The following is a 26,505-nucleotide window of genomic DNA, read 5'->3' on the forward strand; positions in this document are numbered from 1 at the left end:
ACTCGCGCTCTGATTGGTCGCGGTTTTTCGTTAATATCTCGTAAACGAAGCCTCAGTTTAAATTTTTGCTAAGGAAAAAGTTGTTCCAATTCACCCCCCGAGTGCCACATTTCCGGGTCGGAGGACATTTTTGGGACACCCTGTATATATATAATATATATATTAACTTTTAGTTTCAACTATACTGTTTTATAATGTTAGATTTACAAGTTCTGATAATTTTTTTTGTAATAGATATTCAAACACCCAAATCTCACTCTAGAACCTTTACCCCAATTGTTTTGTTCGACCAGTGTATTGGTAAGTGTCAGTCATTAACCAAAAATAATAAGAAATTAAACATTTCTTTTATTCACTGATTTTCAAAACTGTATGTTTTCGTTTGTTTCTCTTGTAAAATTAACTTTCATGTGTTATTTTTTAGATTTTCCTGAAACACAATCATCCAACAGATTACCTGTGAAGTTCGCTACACCAAATATTAGTAAATATATGTATTGTTAAATACTATTGTGTTTTTTTATTTCGCGAGTATCTTTTTTACTTTAGGTAATTTGTAAATATATGTGTGTATACATACAGTTTTTAATGTTTTGAATACACAGTACATTATGTTATAGATTCTTTTTAGTAAATATGTCTGTAACTTATGAACTGATACATAATTATTTTTAGATTCATTGAGTGTCTCTCTCATACCAACAAACCCATTGCAGAAGCAAGTTGCCTTATGCAATGTGAACTAAGTAACTATTTATGAAAACTATTGTTATATGTAAATTTGCTGAAAATAAAATACTTTTATAATACATATATACATTGGATTTCATTTCAAGTCAACTACTAACATGTGAAAGAAATAATCCTAACAAAGACATTTTGTGAAAATAAAGTCAGGGGACAGAAGATTAAAAATAACTTATAAAAATTATTTGTAATAATTAGATACATGTATAAATTGTAAAGGTAACTTTGCTGGTAAAACGCTTAGTTATCTGTTTAATATACATATACAATGTATACATGTATATAATTATTATAACATGTAATTATGATAAATATTATTTCCAGTGTTATACTCCAAATATTTTTAAAGGTTTTTATGAAAGAGTAGTGTAGCCAACTGTCTTCCTATAGTTGGTTTATTGTAGATAATTTAAGCACCCCTTGCCCATCACGAAGAAAATAGCGGAAAAATCATTTGTTTACAATTTTCAGTATTAAAAAATTAATTTTTCATACCAAATAAGAATTCTTATAGTAGCACAATCCTTTTGGATTAATATAATCGAAGAACAAACTCAATACAATAAGTACTTTCCGAAATATAAATTCTTAACTACAACGCTGTTTCACGAAAATAATCAAAAATCGTAAACTACGGCGACCTGTATTTTTTAAACAAATTCATGAACAGAAAAATGATGGCTTAACCCCCCCCCCCACAATTGCACGTGAACTAAACATATTTCATTTTGAACCAAATCCCTGATAGCGAATGCAAAAAGTGATCGATTTGAATCAGAATCGCGAATTGCATTTAAAAAGAAGAATTATCATTTGAAATTTGAACGCTTACGTAATTAATGGGTCTTCCTTGATCGGGTTCTGGAATCTGCCACATTCAAAATTCGATTTTGAAGTACTTACGATCGTCCTTGATTCATCTAAATAAATAAAAAATTATTATAATCAACTATAAATCTTCAACCATAGAAATTGCAATGAAATTTCAGCTTACTGAAAAGAACGAGCCTTCGCCTTCAGGTACGTTGGAAAAATGGACGAACTGCGGGAACTCAATCACCACCAATGTATCATCCATCTCCGCACTTCTATGTTCGTTCTCTTTCTCGTTGTCGACGTTAAACTTTTCCTTCTGTCAGAATTTTCACAACAGTTATTTCGAATTATTTTTCGAATATAACGTAACCCGGCTTCACTACATGTTCCCAATTTCTACTTGTCCTTCAGCGCGGCGATGCGAGCGTTATTATTCTCTTCGATGCCGTAACACAGAAAAAAAAATACTATAAGTCGAAAGTAAAATTCTAAACAGACAGAATCCGTTCGAAGTGGAACCGTTTATTTGGGCAATGAAAATTTCAATTCTTCGCGAGTGTTCGAGATTAGGCTCGAGAATAGAGGGTAAAAGGTGCGCCTTCACAATTGTAACAGTAACTAATGTACAAGAATAACTAACTGTCACAAATCATGAAAAATAATTACTGCAACGATAATTCGGAGAACCGAAAGACGAAATGAAGATTATTTAGCCGGAGCACCGGTATCTTAATTCTTTCCACTTGAGAACACCCTTTTCTATAACGCACGTTTCGACTTCGACGTTCGTAACGAATAGATCGAGACAAGGACGCGTCGAGGGTAATTTGGAGCGGTTAATAGACAACAAACGGGTGCTCCTTGTCACATAGGCACCACAGTCAGTAACGGTCCTTTATGTGCGAGCGTGACAGCCAATCACCAGACAAAGTCATGGTGATAGTTAGACAAGGATGCCGCTGTAATTGCGCGAGGTGGCCCATAGGTGTCTCACCTATGATTACCGGCGACGTAACACACAGCGAGTCGCGACACTTTCCGAATTCGGCCCGACCAGGCCCGACATTTACCGAATTCCCAGCGAGCTGCGCTGTAGATGTTCACCGCGACGCGAATTCAGCTCGGCGGGCATGACGTCATGCCGCGGGCCAACCAATCCCGAACAATGAGATTTCATTCAAAATGGATTGTCTGAGTTTAAGTGAATAAAATTATCTGATTTAGTGACCATAGAAACACTTTGTCTTGATACTGTCACACGAATATGTCGGTTAGATCGTCGATACAGGTTCACCGACAACTGTTCCGATACGTGTAGTAGTCGATGTCCAAAATAAAAAAAACTCACAATCACGGTCAACGTCTTTATGTATAAGACATCAGGCTTGGCCAAAAATTTGCTCTCGTGGCTAATTCTTCCCTCTACGGAAGGAAAACACGTTGCAAATACAGCCTCGCCCGTCATGCGACTGTTACGAGCCGAGGGCTAAAGATGCTTCCGGCTGTTACTATAACGAGAACGACTAACCGAGGATCGGTTGTTGGAATTGTTAGTCGTGATCAGCCAATGCCTATTTCATCATCGGGCTGCGGCTCCCTGATTTCGCATCAGGTTCGCCGATACATTTCATTTTTCCAAGAGTTTTCCAACCTAGTGGATCCTCGATTTCGCTTCGGGTTCGTCCACGAAACTTGATCTATCCAGTGGCTTCCTGATTTCGCATCAGGTTCGTCCGCATCTTAACAGCGCCCTGATTTTGCATCTGGTTCATCTGTACAAATTTTCCAACCACCTCGCAGCTCCTCAGCTACGCGCTGAGTTCGTCTGGACAATCCCATTCTAGTGACTCTCCAAATTCGCATTAGGTTCGTTCGTTCCCGAGTTTCACCTTTCTACGACTCCCTAATCTCGCATCAGGTTCATTCGCAAGTGATTCCGTTCCTAGAGGCTTCCTGATTTCGCATCAGGTTCGTCCTCGCTTTCAAAAATCTTAGCAACTGTCTGGCTTCGCCTCAGATTCATCCGCGCACATCACTTAAAAATTGATAAATCATATTTCTTGGAAAACCTACACTCGCCGGCCTCTGGCGTTGCTCGCAACCCTGGCTCATAACAACATGGGGCCATATCGGGAGAATATTGTGGGTGAGTAAGCACACAGACTTATTTTTTCTCTAGAAATTGATTTACACTGAATCGCCCTGTTAACCAAAGCATTGTCGTACAACAAGAACCAGTTGCTTGAAACGCGATATTCGGGCTTTATACGACGAATCTGATTGCATAAACGCGACAAAAGTTTGCGATTTTGGAATAAAAGGTATAGAATTCCATTTAAAATAAGGAAGATGATCTTGAAATCTCCGAAATGCACCCACCTATAAAAAAATTATATGCACTGCGTATTGTATCTCTCTAAACCATGCAACTTTTGTATACAAAAGTTTCTCATACAATGGATACTTTAGAAGTTATTTAAGGTGTGCAAGTTGCGTGAACTGTATATTAATATATACGTTGGAGTGTCTGTTTGAGGAATCATTGGGAGATCGAATTACAATTCTCTAATTAAAATTATTGACTATTTATAGAAAGGATATGGTACTCCTCTGATTTTGTTTCGAGGATCATCATGAAATCAAATTACTACTGTATCAAAATACTCACAAATAATAAAAATCTCTTGTACTAACCTTTCCAGTTTCTTTTTCAGGTTAGAAAAAATCACTGTTTTCGTGGGGACAAATTTGCGCACCATCAATCAAATCATTATGCAATCAACAATAGCATGATAAATAATATGAGCAATTGGCTGCGAGCTTGTTCACTTTGCTCAACTAATCCTTGCCACTGGGCCAATATACTGCCCATTTTGTAAGCGGTATAAATACTTTATCACGGACGATGTCTAAGATGATTAACCTTTTTTCGTGCTAACATTGCATAAAATCGTGTTTAGTGCATTGCATGATAGATCCTACACCTTGTCTGTGATGCAATTAATTAATTATCGCGATGTCATTAACGATACACTAACAAGTACAAGGCCAATTGTGTGATTTATTATTCAACACTTAACTATGGTACACCTTACAAATGATACACAATAGCTTCCTATAAAACGTACAATATCACGTTGTACAAATCGTACAAAAATATATACAGCACTCTTCGTGTAAACATTGAAGAATTAAGCTACAGTAAGCTAGAAAAAATGAGGCACAGTTTATCACATCATTGTCATTTGGTGCGTTTTGATTCAATGAACACAGTAAAAGTTTATTATTAACAGTGTCATTCCTGTTTAACCCTGGTGTACTATTCAGAATTAACTTGGCTCTAGGGCGAATGAATCATGCATTTTCAACCATTTCTTGCATGTACACAAATATTGTCTACATATTACTATATAAATATGCAATACTACATTTTCAATAATTGAATTTTAATTTTTGCTGAAGTTACACACTGAATACATATGCCATAATTACTCGAATAGTACATAAGGGTTTTAAGGGCATATATTATCAAGGCAGATTAAATTCACGCGCTTTTCTGACAGTTCGAAAACGCCTGGAAATATGAGATCCGACTTACTTTGATATTGTACTGGCGATTATCGGCGAGACTAGGAATTGTATTTAATTCCCTATAACATGCAACAGGGTTAAACAGTAGTTGCCTGACCGAGGGGGGACTCTAGCGTTCAATTTTTGCACTGAGACGTTGCTATTCTTACTTCTTTAAATTAAGTATTTTGCAATTTATTACAAGAGAGACGCGGATAAAGCATTAACACGTTGACTGTCGTAATAGTCACCGGTAACCGGCGGCATTACATTATATGAAGAAACATTCAGTTTTTTAAACAGGAACATTTAACGTTTTACAAATCTAATTAGTAGTAGAGTAATAATAAAACTAACAAGTGTTCAACTTAATAGTTACTAAATACTTATATCATTAACAGTAAAAACTTAAAGAAATGTATTTTTATCACAATATTGTCCCAATAGTAAAAACAAGTCAACGTGTTCCAGGCATACATGTACCACTTTCAATGCAACGAGATTACATGCCTCTTAGACAGTTAGTAAAAATTATCTGTTAAATGTAAGATTATGGGGTTTCTTTCCAATAGAAGAATGCACTTTGATATGGTATTTGAAACCCTATCCTGATGAACCATTCTGGATGGTATACAAGATTTATGCAGAATTGTTCATCTGAATGAAAAGAACCAATAAAACTATAATCCAGAATGTCGTGCTATTAATTTCTGCGCTGTTTGCACAGTTGTGAAATGTTCAGGTTCTTATTATAATTGTGAGTGAAGTAATTATAGCAATTGTCTAAAGTCTAATATATTGGCATCTACTGAGAATGTACCTTAAAGTATTCCAATTATCAAAAGCATTTACACAAACACAGCCATATACAGAGCATGGTCTGAATTTACTCTCAGAAAAAGGTATCCAAAGTTCTAAAAATTCTAAAATTATACATCGCTTTAAATAGCCAGCACAATGTAAATTATTCTTCTATATTCGCCCATCGTCACAGAGAGACAGTCTTTCTTCACGTTTGTGTGTATGTTTAAATCACAGAGACATCAAGAAAAACTATAAAAAAACATATAAACACCACGATTACCCGCCATTGTCATTTGTGTTAAGATATTCAATTCTCAACGAGACATACAACTGTCTTATATAAAAAGAGCTCCTACACTCCATGATATGTTCTAACAGTTCTATTGGGTTGCTGCATAAATTCTCTCCATTACTTTCTCAGAAAGTAAAGAGGGAGTCTAATACACATTAAGAAACTGACTGTAACAGAGTACCATGAAATCTAGTTGACAAATATGATGCAACCCAAAGCACTGTTTTTATAATAATAAAACTGTTAGCTAACTTCGAAAGGGTCAGAACTTTCGCAGCAACCAAGTACTACTACTTTTAGATTCAAGTAGGATAGTATCAAAACGTCAGTTCGTTGCGTCACTGTACGCATTACAAGAGACAGCTACAGATTTTTCAAAAGGCACCGTTCGAAATCGACGCTCCCGAACGTAGGATCGACGAATCTCATGTAACTTTCTTTAATTTTGGCATTCTTTTCGGACACCACTGAACATGAATATTCCAGTGTTTCTCTTGGCACCGTTCATTGCAGTAAAAGACCGTCTCACAGCCGAGACACTTGAACTTAGGCCCGATGACTCCGCAGTTCGAGCAAGCTAGATTGTGCAGGCTGCGGGGACTTCGATCCACCTTGCCCAGATGTGGAGTCTCGCAGTTTCTGGCTTCGTTTACGGGCATAGCTCTGGTCATTTGGGGGACTAAGATCCTATACGGTGTCGTGGGGACGATAGATGAGATTGGTGGCTGGCCGTCGCAGGTTGGGTTCTGTTGAATGAAGCTGTCCGTTGTTTTAACGAGCTCCAGTCGATCAAACAAAAAATTCTGCATCTGTTGATACTTGGCCACATTCTCGTGAGCTTCTTCGGTGAAACTAGTGTTCTGCGACTGACTGGGCAAGCGAGGCGTCTCTTGTTTGTTGGAGCTCGCCACGCGAGGGGTCTCCGTGGTTATCACGTTCCCTATAGCGGCGGTGGACATGTCTGTTTCGCTTCTGTTGCACGCCAGAGTTTCATGTTGCCTATCCAAAGAGGCCGCCGCGACAACTGCAGCCGCTGCTGCAGCAGCCACCACGTCAGGGATCATTCTGTTCTGCGGAAATTGGTTGCTTGCGGGATATCCGGGCACGGGTGCTCTGGGCAGAGTTTGCTGCGGCGAGGACAATGATGTAGGTGATAAAAAAAGCGATGGTAAGCTAGACCCTCTATGGTGGTCGTGAGCTAAAGCGGTCGAGTGTGTTGAGTGTGTCTGGTTGCTCGTTGCAGGCGGGGGATACTTCATCATAGTCTCTTGCAGAGGAGGGAAACGTCTGTCTAGATGTTGATGCGGTCGAAGACTTTCTTGCATGGGAAAATGGTAGCTTGACAGCGTTGCTGGATGCAGTCGCGAGTGGTATGGATATGGGCCGTAAGGGCAGATTCCTGGATGGTAACCAAGGGCGGTTCCATTGTAGGGGTCAATCTGCAAAATTGGAGAAATTCTTACAGTGGACTGGAAAAGAATACGACGACATTTTGTTATACATATAGTATGATATCAAATAAAAATTATATATAGACATTATTCTACAAGAAACACCTACGTATTAATAATATATGACGGAGCCTTTAGTTTATTCGTAACGTAATGATCTTAAGGCAGCATTTATCATTTTTGCGCTCAAAGGTTCGTGATTTCCTTTTTAGAAATTAAAATACATTTTAATATGTAACTTTGGCTGCATATGGATATGTTTAAGGAATAACTCTGAATGTTTACAGTAAACGAAATTCAATACTAAAAAAAGTTATCAGTTGAAACATGAGCCTTAATTTTTGCCATGACTACAATAACAATTTTTATAGTGACCTACAATGAGAAATTTAAAATTATTTCCAATTTACAAACTTGTCTTTATATCCAATGACACAACTATTTAGAATAAGATAGATAAAGTCATGTGGCAGTGCATAAAAACACAAATATCAATTTTTCAACTTTCATTCACTTCTAACATCAAGTAATAGATAAGTTTTGTAAGTCCGCTATGAATTATAAACGTATGGTCGTATCACGTATACATAATTTCCAGTCAATTGTTCAATTACTTTGAAAGAAAAAAAAGGTTCATATTTCAACTTGTAACTTTCTTAATATTGAACTTTTTTATCATAAAAATTCACACATTTCTTTTTAAAATATTTAAATATACGGTCAAAATTCCAGTTACAAATACTTTCTAGTTTCTTGAAAAAAGAATCACCTATTTTTTACCTCAAGGAAACGAATACCTCTTTAATGAAGAATATAGATTTGGCTGTTTATTACAATAATTACTGATCTTTTCTACTCACGGCATAATTGTTCGAATAATATTGATTTATAGGAATGGGTGGACAAATGCTAGGCCGGAAAGGAGAAACCGTCGGCACCGATTGCCCAAGAGTCACCGATGCAACGTGTTGTAGCAATTGTTGCTGTCGCTGTTGCTGGTGCTGATGATGGTAATACTGCCACCTTTCATTACCATATTGAGATGTCGTGTTCATGATATCGTTGGTCGCATTGGGACCAATTATCTTCTGCGCCTCAGACCCAGCCAGCTGCTAAAACCAATTGATATTGATAATGTGAATCGTACGAGAATTAATTTTGTAGTAAAAAAGAAAAAAGAACCACTCTCACTCGGGCAGAGTTTTCTGTTGATCCAAACGATGCAGTTCCGTCCTGTTGCAATTTGGATCTAGTCTTCACAGATTGTTTACTGGACATTCGAGCCACCCAGTTACCAAGGGTTGGAAACTGTTCAGTGATAGAGTAGTTATTCGTGTTCCCTTGGACAGCATCGATGTTCGATTTCTCTGCTTTGCAGTTCTGTTGCTGTCTGTTAACCAATAATAATTTAAGTATAAACATGGCAACTGGAAAATACAGGGTGCTAATAAAAGTTGGTATAGTTTCACAAGAGTGGTTTCTGGACGTCAAAACAGTAAGAAGAAAGTTAAACTCGCAGGTTGACCTTTTGGTGAAATAACCCCTGTAAGAACACTGTAATATTCGTTGCATAAACGTCGATTAGCCTCTAATTGTTAGAAGATGGTCAGTTTTGACAATAATACAGACAAAGGAGCCAGGATTCGCTTAGACCCTCATATATCATTCGTCTTAAATACATTTAAAACATGTTTCTTTGAGAAATTCTTGTCTTTTTCCCCCAAGATAATACAATATAAACGAAAACCAACTTAAATTACTTATCGTAAATTGTTAACTTAGACGAAGCTCAAGAAAACTCGGGTCAAACTGGACACGGGCACAGCTGCATGGGCGTAGCCAAGGAGGGCAGGGGGGCCACTTGCTCCGAAATTGGATTTTGCCCCACCCCCCTCCCTTCCCAGAGTTACAAAATTTGTGCGTAACATTTTCTATTGCAATATAATTTGAAACATGACCAACAGCCTCTATTAACAAACTGCATACATTTTAAACGATTTATGACTTTAAAAACAAAATAAAGTGTGTCTGGCTACGTACAGCCTTGTTCACTGTGGTAGTCGATGTGTTAATATTCTTGCCCCCTTCCCCCCTGACTGATAACCTGGATACGCCCATGCATAATTAGCCGAGCATTAAAACTGATAGTTCTGCATGTATCTCCGTGTTTATAGGAAATAAAAAATTGCGCAGAATCAACGACTGAAACAAAATCAGACATGCCTGCAGATAAACTTTTCTCACTGTTTCAATGTCTGCAATCCACTCTCTGAAAATGTCTCACGTTTTTCTTAACACGCTGTATTGTCGACTTTCTTACTTACATAACAGCTTCTTGTCTCAATGGAGGTTCCACTGGTCCAACCTGAATGACCAAGCCGGAGCTTGAAGTGACCTACATAAATACACATCACAATTAAATATTTTGGTCTGCGTTGAAGGATAATGTTTCAAATTTCATACCTTCTGGACACTCTGACAGGCTTCATCAGCTTCCGCGAACGGTTCCTTCTGACTGGATCCATAAGAATTAGGTTGTAGAACTTCATTGCCACCAGTAGATTCGAATATCTCGCTAGCAGAAACAGTGGCAGCCGCATCCAGACCGCTAGTCACAGAGCTGATGACTGGCCCTGAATTCGGAAAGCCAATGGAATCGATCCTCTCATCCTCCTGTATCACCAATCGACCCGGAGAAAGCTCTTCCATACAATTTTGATCTTTCATTTCCTCTCCGTCAAACTGATTATTGTCAAACAGTGACACAACGTTGTCAGAATGATCCAAAGACCTTTTGTCCACATCGAAATCATCTGCTATTGAGTTCGTCAGACTGTTTCCCGCGGTTCGTATACACTCCTCCAGGTCAGCAGATGCTTCGCCTATGGAACTGTTGTGAATGGAATGACTGGAAATCGTCTGTTTCTTTGATTCCTCGCCCTCCGTCCAGATTTTACTTTCGGACACCTGGAACTCGTCGTCCTGACTGGATGAAATTGTTAGGCAAACTCTGGGTAGAACCGGAGGACTGTTTCTGACCTCCTCGGGCAGTATGTCGGTGTAAGTTACCGGAAATCGAGGAGACAATTTCGGTGGTTCGGGGGAGGAAGCCGGAGATTTAACTTTCATGGATCCTTTATCATTCACGTTCAGTTCAACAAATAGATATCCCTCGTCCGGCGGACACGTGGCGTTGTCGTTGACGTCGGTCACTTCACCGGAACCCGACAGCGCCGCGGACAGCTTGCTGTGCAGTTTAGACAGATTCTCGATCTGTTTCTCGTATCGGTTCATTACCTGTCTCAGTCGAGTGTTCTGCTGGGAACTGGAGTCGTTCGCCATGTGCTTGGCTAGATCCAGAGCTTTGCCCCTTAATTCCCTGAGCTTCTGTTTCAGTCTGTTACGACGATACTTTAGTTTGCAGCTGTCGTTTTTCAGAGACTCCAAATTAGTATCTTTTTCGTGGAGCAAGCCGTTCCAAGTACTGGGGCTCGGTGTCATTCGCGAACGAGATGTCTTGCCTCTGATGATCTTGTAATTTGATTCCTGCCCGGATTCTGCCACGATCTTGGAACTCTTGTCCTTTACCGTCTCTGTAATCGAGAACGAAGTGTTTGAAAGTACTGGAGAGTACATTTATTCCTATTAATTTTAAAAGTGCTTTTTCTTAGAATCGGCATCCGAAGGATTTTATGTGGAAATTAGAAAAGATTACGTAGATAGAAACCGTCTATATAGGAAACCGTGTTCCGTACATAACTGCGTTCGAACAAATGTACTCGATAACTGAACCATGTAAGAATATGTTCTCCACAGATGTCACTTTATTAGATTAGACTATTTCTATAATTACTTCACTAAAAATACAATAACAGCCTAAACTTTCCACGTGGAAATTGCACAAAAGTTGGTACAGCATTCTGCATTAGAAAGCTACTGGATTTTTTTATACAAATGAATAATTTTACATGAATCTTGTACACCGCCCAGAAGAATTCATTATAACATGATCTTAAACACCACATCAAAGTGCATTCATTTACTAGAAAAAGTCCTACGATCACCTATTTAACGAATAATTTTTTAAGGATGTATTTAAAGAAATGACTGTAGAAACATCTCTGTCTGGAATCACACGTTAGAGTACCCCCTTAAGTCAGGTAACCGCATTTTCACCTACCCAGGTTGCATATCTCCAGGGTTCGTACTCGTTTCCCAGTCTCGCCGTCGGTGACCATTACTACAGACGAGGTATAGGAGTAGACATTTCATCCAATGTATTTTTTCGGCCCACTTTTCTGGGGCGACGTCGCCCCATTTCCATTTTAGTGTCACTACCCACTGCAGATTCATCGTTCTCATAACGTAGAGGTCGCTAAAATCACAGGCTTTTTGAGATGTCGGTACTACAGTTTAGGTGGGTCACAAATCCCATAAGATGAAAGATCAATTCTTATACCTCGTCGGTGCCATTCCCTAGATACTCATTTAAAAATCCTCTCTAACTTTCGACCATTTCCTACTCGAAATTGAAACTCATTTTACAGGGACTGATGAAGAATCTTATCTGCAAGTTATTCTTACTCGTGCGTGCAACTTTCTTCAGTCTCAACGGAGGCACCACTTTCACGCAGCTGTCCTCCCTGGTCGTCGACACAACTTTGGCGCACTTGTCGCCGTATACATCCCGCGTCCCGCCATTGTCATTCGACACGCAGAAGGTCCTCAGAAACTCGTTTACAGAATTCTTCACGGAGTTCTCTCTTCCCTGGCTTGAGTCCGCCTCCTGCGACTTTCTCTTCTTACTGCTCTCTTTGACGGTATCTTGCGACTGATCAGCATCATCGTTTACCTTCCTTTTCATTCCACCGCGACTTCCCGCGTTGGAAATCAGTGGGAGGATGTAATCGCCCGAAACCGGCGTCTCCGTCAACGAGGCATCGACAGTTATCGCAGGTGTCTCGTCTTTCTCGTTAGGGATCTCTGTGTTCGATGTCGCTGCAGTCGACTTAACTGGCTCAACTTCGACCACGTCCAGCCTGACCGGCCGCGACAGAATTACCAACGATCGGCCATCTTTGCGAAAGGATCGCGTGGGCAACGGAGCCGGACGAATCGGCAGAGAACGATTCGGCTGCATCGGGATCAAGCATGGTCCACGGTCGGACAAGGCGGTTGCCAGGCTTCCGCTTCCGGTGCTACTTGACTTGCTCGAGCTGTCCGCTATCATAATCCGGGGTTCTGAAATCATGAATGGCAACATGTAGTAAGTAGTATGAAGTAAGTTGTGCGTTAGCACATTCAGAATTCCATGGCTCACACCGGTGGATCATAACCAGACTGTGAATGTTTATGAATTTATAGTGTCTCTTAGCTTGGAAAATGCAAAATAAAGTTTCCAAAAAATGTAAGTACTATTTATGTGCAATTGTTGATATAGTAAAGCTTCCTGTACAGAATTCAAAATTTTGCCCAATTTTAATTTTTAGATATTGATATTCGAACTTCTCACTTTGCATAAACTTTCGTAGTCTAATCATAACCTAACACTCGGTGCCTAACGTATTTTTGAAGAGACAACAAATATAATAAACCGGTGGGTGGGTAATCATATTTCTAAGCGTTAACCCTTTGGCTGCCAGTAGGCCGATCTATCGGCCTTCGGTACCTATGCGAAAACTGCCACGGGCCGATATGTCGGCTCCGTTTGTATACGTTCAGATCAACGGCCGTGGAATTTTTCGCATATTCGATGTATTTAGGGCTGGTAGTAAAGGATTAAAGTGTTCCAAGCGGAGTCGAACTGCAGATTACTTGGTACTTGCGCAATTACTCACTAAATCTTACACTACGCGTACTTACATGTAATCTGTAGTCTGCACAAGTGAATTTCCGGGTGTTATTTTCTCTGCACGTTTAGGAACATTATAATGCTGGGCGTGTCAGATTAAGTGCGAAATATTTTAGGAGTGACATCAGCACATCAAAACAATTAAAAAAGTTCAGGTAAACGTATATCCTATTCGACTTTGTTTTGAGTTATAACGAATTTTGTATCGCAATATGGAATTCTTTCGTTAGATAAACGTAGTGTCACTCAATTCCTCCGAATTGTGTACAAACAAATCTCGATATCCTTCGCACAACATTGTGGTCTAATGCTGTAAATATGTACTACGTCTTAGTATCTTATGAGTAGAAGTAGTAGTATTGTACGAGTCTCAAGAGCATTGCGTTTCGAGATTGTTGAAATACATCGCGTGTGAACACGCGACATGTTTTTTTACATAGTGAGACAGACATCGATAAAACGTCTGCAGGATTATATTCAGATGGGAGGAAATCATTTCTACATCTTTTATGAACGTAGGTAAATAGAGATTTTTAAAAATCAAATCCGCTATAACTCGAAAAGAAAGTCAAATAGGACATATGTTTATATGAACTTTTGTTTCTGTTTAGATGTGTTGAGTCAGCTCTGAAATATTTCTCACTTATTCTAGGACATTCTGTGTAATTACTGTACTTTTATACTACCAAAAAATGTATATACAGTGGAACGCCGATTATTCTATACGGATTAACTAATATGCAGACAAATCAATTCGGACAAGCGGTTTTCCGAATAATCAGCATTAACCAAAGCCAAGAACCAAAGTTTAACACGTCGACAATTTGGTTTACAAATTTATATCATAGATTATCTCTACATACTTCAAATCCTGTGTACTCTATTGTTAATAGAGCCGTTGCACGCTCGTTCCCATGCTTTTTTTACAGTACATACTTCTAAAAAATATTCCTGACTCGTTCTGTGTTCTGATATAAACGATATTTGAGATAATCGACGTTTTACCGTATTTATGGGTACATTTTGTTGTGAATGCTGTAGAAAAAAGTTTTTTTTTAGGATTTTTGTAAAAGAAAACTATAACACAGAGTATACAGCACTCTAGGATTTATTACTGTACATTTTAAGAGATGAAAAGTTTTTTTTATGTTATTTTGTTTAATATATAGGGCAAAAACCAGCAATGGTAGAGACGTTTAGAAAAACGGATGCGTAAATGGTATACTAAAAATCTCAAGATCTACTCATGTCAAGTAAAAAAACTTAAGTTTTTCTTAAAACTTATAGGCATAGTCATTGTCGTATCAAGCAGATTCAGAAGTTTGGGTTAATAAATACATTTTTTATTTAAGATTCTAATGAAAAGATTATCTATTTTTCGAACACTTTCACAACACCAGGCCCCAATCAGCGAATTTTCATTATTTTTCAATAAGAGTGCTTGATGCAATAACCATCCTTATGAATTTTGAGAAAAACTTTGGTTTTTTAATTTCAGACGAGTGGATCTCGAATGTTTAGGTACACCGTTTGGGCATCCGTTTTTTAACGCCAAAATAGTCATTGCTGGTTTTTGCCCTATACAGGGTGAACCACGAAAAATGATCAGATTGGATTATTCCACTGCTAGCTGTTCGATCGAAAACATTTTTGACTAATATAACATAATTCAAGGAGAGCTTCTATCCCTTTTTCTCCAGAGTTTTCAAGGCCACCTTCACTTTTTTATAGATAAACTTACAATTTATTTATACCCATCTTTTAGCGGATGTTGAGACAAATTCGGCAAGCATCATAACAATTAATTTTTTTTCTTCTAAACTAAAGAAACATTAAGAAAATATCGTTTACCTTAATTTAAACGATGTTCAAAATCGTGTCCATCAGCTGCAATACACTCGCGTAAACTGTTTAGAAACGATTGCTTAGTTCTATTTATGACGTCCGCACTGATGGTTAAGCATGCAAACAAATTTTCGATCAAACAGCTAGCAGCAGAATAATCTAAACTGATCACGTTTAGTGGTTCACCATGTAGGGGAAAGGTGTCTAAAACGATCCCTTTAAGGCGTAATTTATATAAAAAATACAAATACTCATTATTTAAATAAAAGTAAAGTAGTTTTTGTAAGTTAGTCTATCTATCTTACCATTGGCTTAAATAAAATTTAGCTACGTGATCAATTATATTTTTTATTCACATTTCTTTGAAGGCATACTTTAGGATCATTTTGTAATGTATGTGTATAAAAAGATCCCCGGCGATCATTTTATACCTATTGATAGTAACTACGACGAACATTAAAAAGCATTTCATTTCTTACATTTTATTTAAATAAAAACAGCTTTGATCCTTCATACTGACTGGGCATTGTTGTAACCACAGATGGGCAAATTCATTATCTAGATAAAAAGTTTCGAATAACGAATAAAAAATTCAAAAGTCATTTCTAATTGTTTAAACGTGGAAATTTCAATTTTTATAATAAAATAATACTTCTTTATGAATGAATCGACATTTGTCGAACAATTATTTAATCTCATTAACTGTTTAAAGCTCAGAACGATATCCTTAGATACTGCTGCTTTTCACTGTGTATTATTCGAATAAAATTCTGCCCAACTGTGGTTGTAACTAAAACAAAACACAATAATATAGCATATGGGTAAAATGATTCCGGGGATTATTTTATCCTACTAGAGAGGGATCATATGACCCCAAACACCCAACTCACATTCAGTGGTTGAATATAACATCAACTTATCACATGCGGTAACAAAACATTAATTAACTTATTATTGAATTGCGGTTAAATCCGCGCAATAAGCAGCTGTCATATTAAACCGTTTATGGCAAAAGTTACACAACATTGAAAAAGACCTTATCTTAGATAAATTGCAGTAATTCTACATTTTTCTTGTGGACAACACACAGAGCACTGATATTCACATGGCACTTCGAGCAACGACTAGTGATGTTGCAGGGAGAACTATTGTAGAACGACATTACGATATAGCACCTCTAATAACTACAGGGTAGCCAGGAATCATTTTACCTCGAGGGATCGTTTTAGACACCTTTCCCCTATATTAAACAAAATAACGTAAACAATTTTTTCATATCTTAAAATATATAGTAATAAACCCTAGACCGATGGTTTAGTCTATGTGTTACAGTTTTCTTTTACAAAAACCCTTAAAAAGCCGTTTTTTTACAACGTTTACATCAGAGAATGTATCCTTAAAGAAAAAAGAAAGAAAAATGTGGTCGAAGCTGTCGCCCGGAAAGCGAAAGATCCGAGTTCAAATTCTGATCCAGTACCCGATTTCTTCCTCTACTACAAACTAATGAAAAATACTATAGTTTGTCACTGCGAGACATATGTATATAGAAGATTCGCTGGACAGTGAACATGTTAAGGGTAGACAGCCCCATATCGATTTCACGAAGAAACATATGCCATACGGTTATTCTTGAGAAGTTCCCTTTTACATACTGCTTGCGAAACTTTGCAGACTGGTAATGACTTATGGAAACGCTCGTTCTTTGTCAGTGGTAACAATATACTGACTGCTAATGTTTATACGCAATTCAAATGTTTATACAGTTACTCAGATAAGGATTCATCCATTCCATACGTACGGCATACTTTAAGAATGTAAATAACGTTAAAGTCAGAATTAATAATACAAATTTGCAGCAGTCTAAACGTTGATAAGCATACCTTCGATTCGGATGCATTCAATTAAGAAATTATGTGCGGTTTATTTCATCATTGTACACTACTCGGATTAATTTGACCCGACATTGAGACTCAATTATTAATTACGCCTATTGTTAGTGTCAAAGTTGGTGAATCAATTTGATATTGACAGAGAACTTATGTTACAATTTAGTGACAGGTCTATATATTTTCCCGATTTTATTTCAACTTTGATTCGATTTACTTGAAGGGATCGACAAGTTAACAGATTTTTGAACGGTGCACGAGAGTTGAAAAAGTGTTGTTAAAATAAGTTTCAGTGAAAAGGAAAATCTAAGACTTATAGTAAAATTGCGGGGACATCCGACGCAGATATAATTCAATGTTAGATAACTTTGTATAAAATAATTAGTAACTTTGGATGTATGCTATGGCATGCCTTCTTTTGCAACTTCTACCGATACTTATTTAAATTACTTCTTTAAATAAAAAATGCACAATTTCTCGAATGAGTGCACCTCACATTAAAGTTTATTAATGAAGATTTATACTAAAACAAACTGTAATTAATATTTGTAATTCTAACGGTAAGTAAGTACATATGTGGAATATCTTCCGTATGAGTTAAGCAGATATTTTCGTTAGTAACTGTACTTAACTAGCACATAACTTTGATAATACATAATAACATATTCGTATTGTAAATAATCTCCGATTCCCCCTTTCTAAGTTTTTTCTGACGTAGCATACTGATCAAGCTATACGTATCTTTAAAACGCTAGAAAAAAAGTATCTTATGATGCATCATACCCAGAGTTGGGCAAAAATCTAATTACAAAATCTAAGTTATAATTATAATATAATTGCGGCACAGTTACAATTACATTGTAATTTTTATTGTAAATTTAGTATAGTTAATTAGAATGTGATGGTATTAAATCGCTGGCTAGAATTCCGAGAGTTAATGATGGTTTTTTATTGGTACAATTTACCCAATATCACAGTAAAAATGATTCAAGTAGCTCGATTATTTATCTACGGTAAAAAACGATGGTTACCCTAAAAACGAAAGTTTTTCGAGGAACAAAAAAAAGAAGATTAAATAATTTAATTTTGTACCTATCATAATGGTTGTGGAACAATTCCCATTTCCGTTTTCTTCATTCACCTCCGTCGGTGTCTTCACGTCATCGAACGATCGCTTCAGGATCGTCTGCTTCCACGTGTTCTTCTCGTCGGTGGTGAGATCAACAAAAATCGGTATTTCTCGATCGTCCGACTTAGAGTTCACGTGTTTCATCGTCGATCCAACAAAATTCTTCTTTCTCACCAGTTCATCGACTTTCTTCGGTCCCTCTCCATCATCTTCCGAAGCTTTCCCAGTCCCTAGATCATCCCCGATCCCACTGGAGCTAGTGATCAAGCAGACTCCCTGCTCACCTTAAAAATTTAACACATTACGGTTCGTGTGTACATACTTGTACATGGCATTCAAGTTACGACGCAATCAGTGTACACGAATTTGCGCATTTCATTTAACCCTCATTCATCCCCAATTTTCCCAACGTAATTTGTCCCTCCGTGTTAAATTGACGCAGTGGTAACAAATTAATATCATGAAGAGATAAGTGATTAAATTTGCAACTTCTTTAAAATGAAAGTCACAGAGCCACAGTAAATTTACCTGTACATGATAGAATAACATTATATCTTACGAGAAAAATGTGTCAAATTGACACATGGGACGGATGAGGGTCACCTTATGATACAGTCCGTGTGCACAAAATCGTGCATTCCACTCGATGGAATTATGGCAAAATTCATGTGCGCATATTTGTAATAGGTACAGCGAATCAAATTTTGATATTTGAAATTCGTTAAAATTATAAATGTAAATTGAAGAAATGGTGATTCATCTGTAAGTGCATATGAACGAAATAAACCAAACAGTGTTATCTAATAATTATAATTTTTTGATCACAAAAGACCTCAGAATTGCATCATTCGTCTGTTCACCAGATCTCGAAGGAAATTTCTAACGAAACAACGGACTGTTATGTATTAATTAATTTCATTAATTCATACAGCAAATCAATTTACACACACACGCGCACACATTAACCCTTCAATCGTGTAACTTTTGGAACGTCACATTGACACGACCCAGATAAAGACAAATACTTTCACACATCTCGTACGGAACGACTTTACAGGTGGAGAAGTTGCGGCAATTCTGTGCATTGACGATTTCTATCGAAAGTCTGTACCATTCTCTTCGCAGTAAAGGTGCTCCACGACACGGTCGCCCTCTTCACCCCCGTCATCTTCGTCCTGGGCCCGCTCACCGCCCGATGATCCTTCGTAAAATGTGAACGTCGCGATATCTGCCGGTCTCTCCATTTTTCTGCCGATTTTGTTATCGCGGGATATCATCACCCTTGGCCAGCAGCTTGCTGCGAACAATCCTGGGATCGTTTCACGCTTCTTCGGTCTACCTTTATACTTCGCCGGAGGATCATCCGGCTGAGAGCCATCGTGTTCTTTCATATCTTTATTAGCTTCTCGGCTAAACAAAGATGAACTTGATGTACTCGGATAAACGTGGATCCAGCTGGTCAATTGTCCTCCTCCAAATTGTAGTCTCGCAAGAGTCGCGTGGATCCCGTGAACGCCATCTCGCGAGAAGATTCGCGATCACGGTCATGAATAACGAGACATGGGACCGATGCACTCGGGAAAGCGGAAGAGAAAACCTGCGGGGGCGTGAGGGGGCGCGTGGATCGATGGGTAATTGTCCTGGTTACCATCAGCCGTTCGCGGTTTCCATCTGCTATCCTCTTCATTAACGATTTCTGCGACAATGCTCGTGGTTCTCCATCGATGATGAATTGCACACCGGCAACGTGTCCCGTGGTCATTCGACGTCCACCGTTTCACCTGGACGCGTGAACCCACTACCGTAAAACGTTCCTTCTTCCGTTTCGATACGACTTTCAGGAGGCCACACGAATGATCTGAGAAGCGGGTGTAAGCAAGGGGCCACTGGATGGTAACGGAAACGAACAATGTTGACGGGATAGGTGAATTGTAAGAAGAAGTGATGTGTTTCCGCGTAGATCGATCGGACAACGTAGTTCTGTCTGAATCGAACTGTGTCGCTTTGGACACGTGCCAGAAAGCGGATCGTGACGCGGCCGCGCGAAAAGTGAAGCGAGAGACGAAGGAAGGAATCTCGCGTGTCGCGTGCACAACGCTCGTGTCCGTTCCCTCTTCTAGAAAAGTTCTTGTTAGGGAAACCCCTCGCAATTGGCCGACTAGGACGCACTCGTCCGGCGCAGCTTGCGGATAAAATGTTCGCCGCGGAGACAGACAGGGAAGAACGGAAAATGAATTTTTTTCTCTTTCTCTTTTCTGGGTACAACCCTCCCCCTTCTGTTACCACTTTCGGGCTGCTATTCTCTGTTTCTCTTGATTGTTGACTGGGTATCGCGCAGTGGCCAAAGGGACAATAAATTCGATCAACTCGAAAAAAATAAATTATCTCACTCAGCCGGCTTATTTTAACATGCCAAATTGCAGTAAAATACCGACTTCAATGAAACTTAACGGTATTTACATATTATTTTGAACATATTAAGACACCTAGTTCAAGAAATTTTCTATCCATTTTGACATTTATATATTGTTTTAAATCGTGAATTTGCACAAACATTCGCAGTCTAATAATGAATAATTAAAAGACGCTTTGTAAGCGGAACCGGGTTACGTGTGACCCATAGCCCCCTGTGTGGAACATATTTATACTTTAATAATTTTCTACAAATAACAAATAAAAATATGATTTTAATTATGTATGATGACTGAATGTTTCACACGAGCGGAATTTGTTTCAATACTTCCATAAATAATGTGTTTGTAACTTCTTCGGTAGAAATAAAACATTCTTTTGTAGCGAAAAAGAATGTTTGAATGCGGAAGGAATGCGCGCCGAATAAATGAGAACGAATGAGATCGAGTAATAGGTAAGGTGTGAGTGATTGGACGAATGATGTGTGAAAGGGAAGAGGAAGGAGTGCGAACGGAACATAAATACGGGCCAAGGAGACAAAGCAAGGAGAATTGAAGAATAAAGCAAACTGAAAGCACGTGTCTCGTTCAAATTATATTTCTAACACTTTTTTATTTAAAATGAAGCACGAAAGAAACGAGTATGTACATATGTAATTATGTAACCTATTTATGATTCAATGAATTAAACGAAAAAGAAATGAAATGCGTATATACATGTTATATTATATGGATATACATACATATCGGTATTAACATGGTATTTTATATTATTTCTATATTCTTACAGAAGATACGTCAAATTCAACGACCTAAACAATGTGCCATGCAGATTATGTAGTCTCGAAATATTTTAATCTGAAGATGAAGAATAAAAGAATATTTGTAAATGTGGTTGTATAATACAACTAAACATGTCTGAAATCTTAGAAGTATAAAACAAGTTTATTAACCTTTAACAAAATTTTTAAATAGGCTAAAATTCAAAACATTAAATATCTCGAAATAAAGAAAAGTGGGCTTGCACCTTGTACCACTTTAAAGACGAAAAAGCGACTCAAATATTTGTCCATTGATGCGAAATAGGTTGAAGGGTGATGCAGCTTTACAACTTCTTCTATAACAATAATATAAGTATATATTATTATTATATATAATTACACGCTTTAATAGCAAATACACAAAGTATAGCAACGACAAGTTGTATTTCAGACTATTATTTTTTAAATAAGTTTTTGTATTTATTTCTATTTGTATCATAAGAGTAGTACATACATTTTAATTTTCATACACTCTTTTTATAATATATGTACACATCAAGCCAATAAACTGTTTGTCACTCTTAAATCTATTGCATCCGTGTTAAATTACACTTATAAACTTGATTTTTGGCAGCGTGTACCTCGATAAACTTTCTTATGAACGGTACTGTAGGTTTTTCACAGTGCACAGTATGTTTCAGTTTATCCCACAGATGAAAACTTCACAGAACTAGGTCCGGAGAATCGGCTAGTCACTTCGCAGCTCCCTGTAACTTACAGGCTGTAAGCTGTAGGCCTTGAATAAAAATCGATATCTTTTTCTACTACACTGGTGTTCCAACGTATTGCACGCCTATTGCAATATACACAGCAAATGCATAGCAAATTCGTTTCTCACTTCACAGTTCTTACTCTGTTCTTATACTTATCGCCACTTACCACAAGTCCCTACCCTTATTCTTATTCGACCAGATTCCGATAAAAATGACGTTCGTGCAATACTATAGAACACCAGTGTATTCTCATCCGCCAATAAAAATTGTATTTCTACATATTTTTGTGAAATTCACTGTACTGACTGAAGCTCTTGTTTTACTTGCTGAACATTTATGTATTTAGTCAAATTCGCTGTATTCGTCGAAGTATCTGTTATACTTGCTGGACATCTATTTATTTAGTAAAATACGCTGTATTCGCTGAAGTACCCGTTACACTTCCTGCTCACCTATTTATTTAGTAGTCGTATCCGGACGCCGCAGCGAGTTAAATTTAACTTCGTTGCGCAAAATGTATGTACGATATCGATCGACTTTTTTTATACTTCGACCACTGTTTTAGTCCTTAAATGCAAAAGTTGCCCGTTGCTACATCGATTCGTCGAATAATCGGCGTGCCACCAACGGCCACACGTCGCAGAGCAACTACTTTTCCTGTGCGTCAATTAAAGGGTTTTCTCTAATTAGAAATTTTGAAAAACTCGGCAACATCAAATTGACATTTTGAAAGCGGCATATATAAAAGGAGTTTTACTATTTGGGCTTGAAACAGAGGACTACGTAAATTTACAAAAAATATTCTTTACATGTAAATCGAATATGAAACTTTAAATGCGTTTTTCTTAAAAGGACATTTTCAAAGTTGCTGAACATGATTAATCGAAAACCGTTGAACGGATCCATTCTAAATTTCGGGGTCTTATTTTAGATATAAAAATCTAGTATTTATTTATTTATTTATTCTTTTTTATTCTACATTTAAGTACAAAACTAACGTGTAGTATTTGTCATAATGATGTTATAGTTGATATACATCGACCAATAACTACTTACACAGATTTAATCCAATAAATATAGCTAAATGTCATATGATATTTAGGACTGTATATAAAGATAATTTATTCTTAAATACGAGAAGTGTTACAAGGATTACATATAAAATCAATTGGATTGAATTCTGTTTCATTAAAATTTTAATAATTATCAAAAAAAGTATTGATTAATACCCTTATTAGTCCAAATTTTACATATAATAAACGATCTGCTGTCACCCTTGGGTTTGGCCGCCCAGGTGCGGGAGCACCTTTTGCACCCCCGCAGGAACGGCCCGGGTAACGTATAATGTTTTAAATAGAACATAATTTCAACTCTCAAAATAATATTAATTTGATCAAAAATATTGTACACATTGCGCCTCTGAAAACTGCTATTAGCCAATGATAAGAACAAAAACTAAAAAGGCATAGTGGAAGTGTTGAAACAAAAAATCTTCTACAAAAAGAATGTTTTAACCCATTCAGACCCACTTTGTAGAATTGTGCACATGAATCTCACTTGCACTTTTATGAATATCTATTTACGATCCTCGAGGTGTATTGTACATAATTACATGTATAAAAATTAGTAAATTGTATAAGCAATTAGTAGATTGTGACAAAACTTGGACTGTGCATTTACAAGGATAATTATAATTATGCAGCTAGATGGAATACAATAAAGTGAGAATTGTAATACAGCTTAACACAGATTTCCCTTCTTTTGTACCTAAACAAACCGTCATCCAATTGAATATGTTTCTCGTGAATTTCACTACTTAGCAATTAATCTACAAAAATTCAAACTTGAATGGATGTTCGGTGTCTAATACATAATGACAATGAAATACATCTATAGTGGCTACAAAATATATTTTCCGACATTCGCAGTTTTAAAATAATTATTTACATTCTTGCATCTAAATTCACTATACAGATTCAGTATGTTTTTTATTGTAACAAAACTGATAAATATCCTTTTTGTATCTATTATATGTAAATGTGTGTACGTATAGTCATTACAAAAATTTTGATATGATCACCTAATAATAAAAAGAAAATAGTACGTTATACGTCAAATGGACGCCATATGACCATGACGGATCTCTCAAGAGGTGTGACAAATATGTACACTAGATAGACTGGCTTTTATTTACTCTTGAAGGAAGTTCTTTTTAAGGTTTTTTCGCGCCGCCTCTTAAAATAGTTCCAATTACTACAAAAATAATCTGTGTGAAGTTTGAGCTTGATCAAATAAGGGGAAAAGGATTCTCTGAGCCCGTAAACATTTAAATAATTACTTAAATTGCACACAAAGTCGATTTTATTCGATTATTCTCTAAGTTATTGATTATATCAGAAAACACGTCAAACCAAAGTTGTAGACAAGGAGCACCTTTTATGTTTTACTACCTTTGTTTGTACGACAAACGGTTTTCGGAAAAATAAAGAAAAGCCTGGAAAACATTGTAAAAATGTCTTTTTAATTTCAAAAATTTAAATCTGCCTTCATCATTTTTTATCAAGAAAAACTAAAAAAACAGATGTATTTTGTATTCTAAAGGCTATTTTTTAAAAATGTAAGTAATTTCTTGAAAACTTCATAAATATTATGTTTCAGAAATTATTTTCAGATTAAGCTGGTTGCGACGTTTTGACTAGTTTGGATAGGGAAGTATAGGGTACAATGAGTAGGTACTTAGGTACATCAGCAGATGTTCTTCTCGAGGTGTTAGGAACAACGAAGGGGCGGTTTTATGACACGGTCAAACATTCGTAGATTTAACTTCATGATTTCGTTACTTTGATCCTTTTTGGTAATATTTTAGCAGCCGGGCCTGCAGCCAAACTATTCTATGGTTTTAGTAACACTAAAGCATTTTTTAAAAGATTTCGGTTAGATGACAAATTTGTACAGACAGAACCATCAGTTTGGTCTAAACACTGAAGTTTTATTAAAGGGCTGGAACCTGTGAATAAACTGCGAGTTGTTAATGATACGGCAGAGAGGGGTGTTAAATTAATAAAAGACTACAATAAATTATTTACAAAAAATAAGGAGCAAAAAGAGTATGTTCTGCGTATTTGAAACCATTACCGATGACAGGTTCTTGGTCATAAAAAAAGAGACCTTTTCTCGAAACTAATATTTGTAAATAGAAAATTAAAGATGAATAAACGATTTATGTTCGATTAAACCTTCTTTCTATTATTTTGTTTTTCCTTATTACACATTATTTATCAACTTTTATTACAATAATTTACAAAAATTGTGCAGTTTCCAAGAGTCTTAAATTTTGAAAAAATAATTCTCCAGCATTCAAAATACAAAATACACATTTTTTATAGTCTTTATTAGCAAAAAATGATCAAGACACACTTCAATTTTAAAGATTAAAAAAATTTTTACAATTTTTCCAGGCCTTTCTTTATTTTTTCGAAAACGGTTTGTCGTACGAGCAAAAGTAGTAGAACATAAAAGATGCTACTTGTCTAGATCTACAACTTTTGTCTGACATGTTTTCTGATATAATCAATAACTTCAAAATCGATTTTAAGTGCGTCTAAATAATTATGAAAATGTTTAAGGACTCACGGGATCCTTTTCACCTTATCCGATCGAGCTCAAACTTCACACAGATTATTTACTTAGTAATTGGAACTACGTTGGAGGAGGGGGCTGCACGAAAAAATTCGAATGTTGAAAGTAAAAATCACTTTAGTATACATTCACGGAAGTTTATCATCATTCACGTGAAGAATATCTCAATAATTACTAGTGTTTGGACCATATACCCCAATAGTATTTTTACTTAGCGTTGAACACCCTATCCGATTGCAAGATTAAATTTTACCCTTTACGATTACAAAACTGAACGTGTTCTTCACATCTGGATAAACAAGCAAAATGAGAAAATTAATTGTTACACTATGTCTCCCTTGATACCACATAACTTTTATTTGAAACATTTCTTCGTATAACAAAAACAGTTTACTCGTAATTTAGGTGGCAGAGTCAGGTGAATCACTCATTTATATTTAATAGTTTATTGAACGGTGCACGAGGGTGAACAAATAAAAGCTTGTGATTCCAAGACAATTTTTATGGGGATTCAGTTCGTCGGTCAGCGT

At 36.9% G+C, this 26,505-nt stretch overlaps 1 protein-coding gene across 1 annotated transcript; it reads right to left on the minus strand.

Annotated features, from left to right (window-relative positions):
* Positions 1–6,654: 6,654 nt before the first annotated feature.
* LOC107192299 lies at positions 6,655–19,782 on the minus strand. The gene is made up of 8 exons (XM_015581514.1): positions 19,503–19,782; positions 18,405–18,675; positions 12,265–12,929; positions 10,144–11,273; positions 10,005–10,075; positions 8,872–9,070; positions 8,541–8,792; positions 6,655–7,668 (listed from the first exon to the last, which is right to left on the minus strand). The coding sequence occupies exons 1-8, from the start codon at positions 19,780–19,782 to the stop codon at positions 6,655–6,657; spliced, it is 3,882 nt and encodes a 1,293-aa protein (XP_015437000.1).
* Positions 19,783–26,505: the final 6,723 nt, after the last annotated feature.

Source organism: Dufourea novaeangliae, unplaced genomic scaffold (assembly GCF_001272555.1).
Source record: "Dufourea novaeangliae isolate 0120121106 unplaced genomic scaffold, ASM127255v1 scaffold323, whole genome shotgun sequence".
NCBI lineage: Eukaryota > Metazoa > Arthropoda > Insecta > Hymenoptera > Halictidae > Dufourea > Dufourea novaeangliae.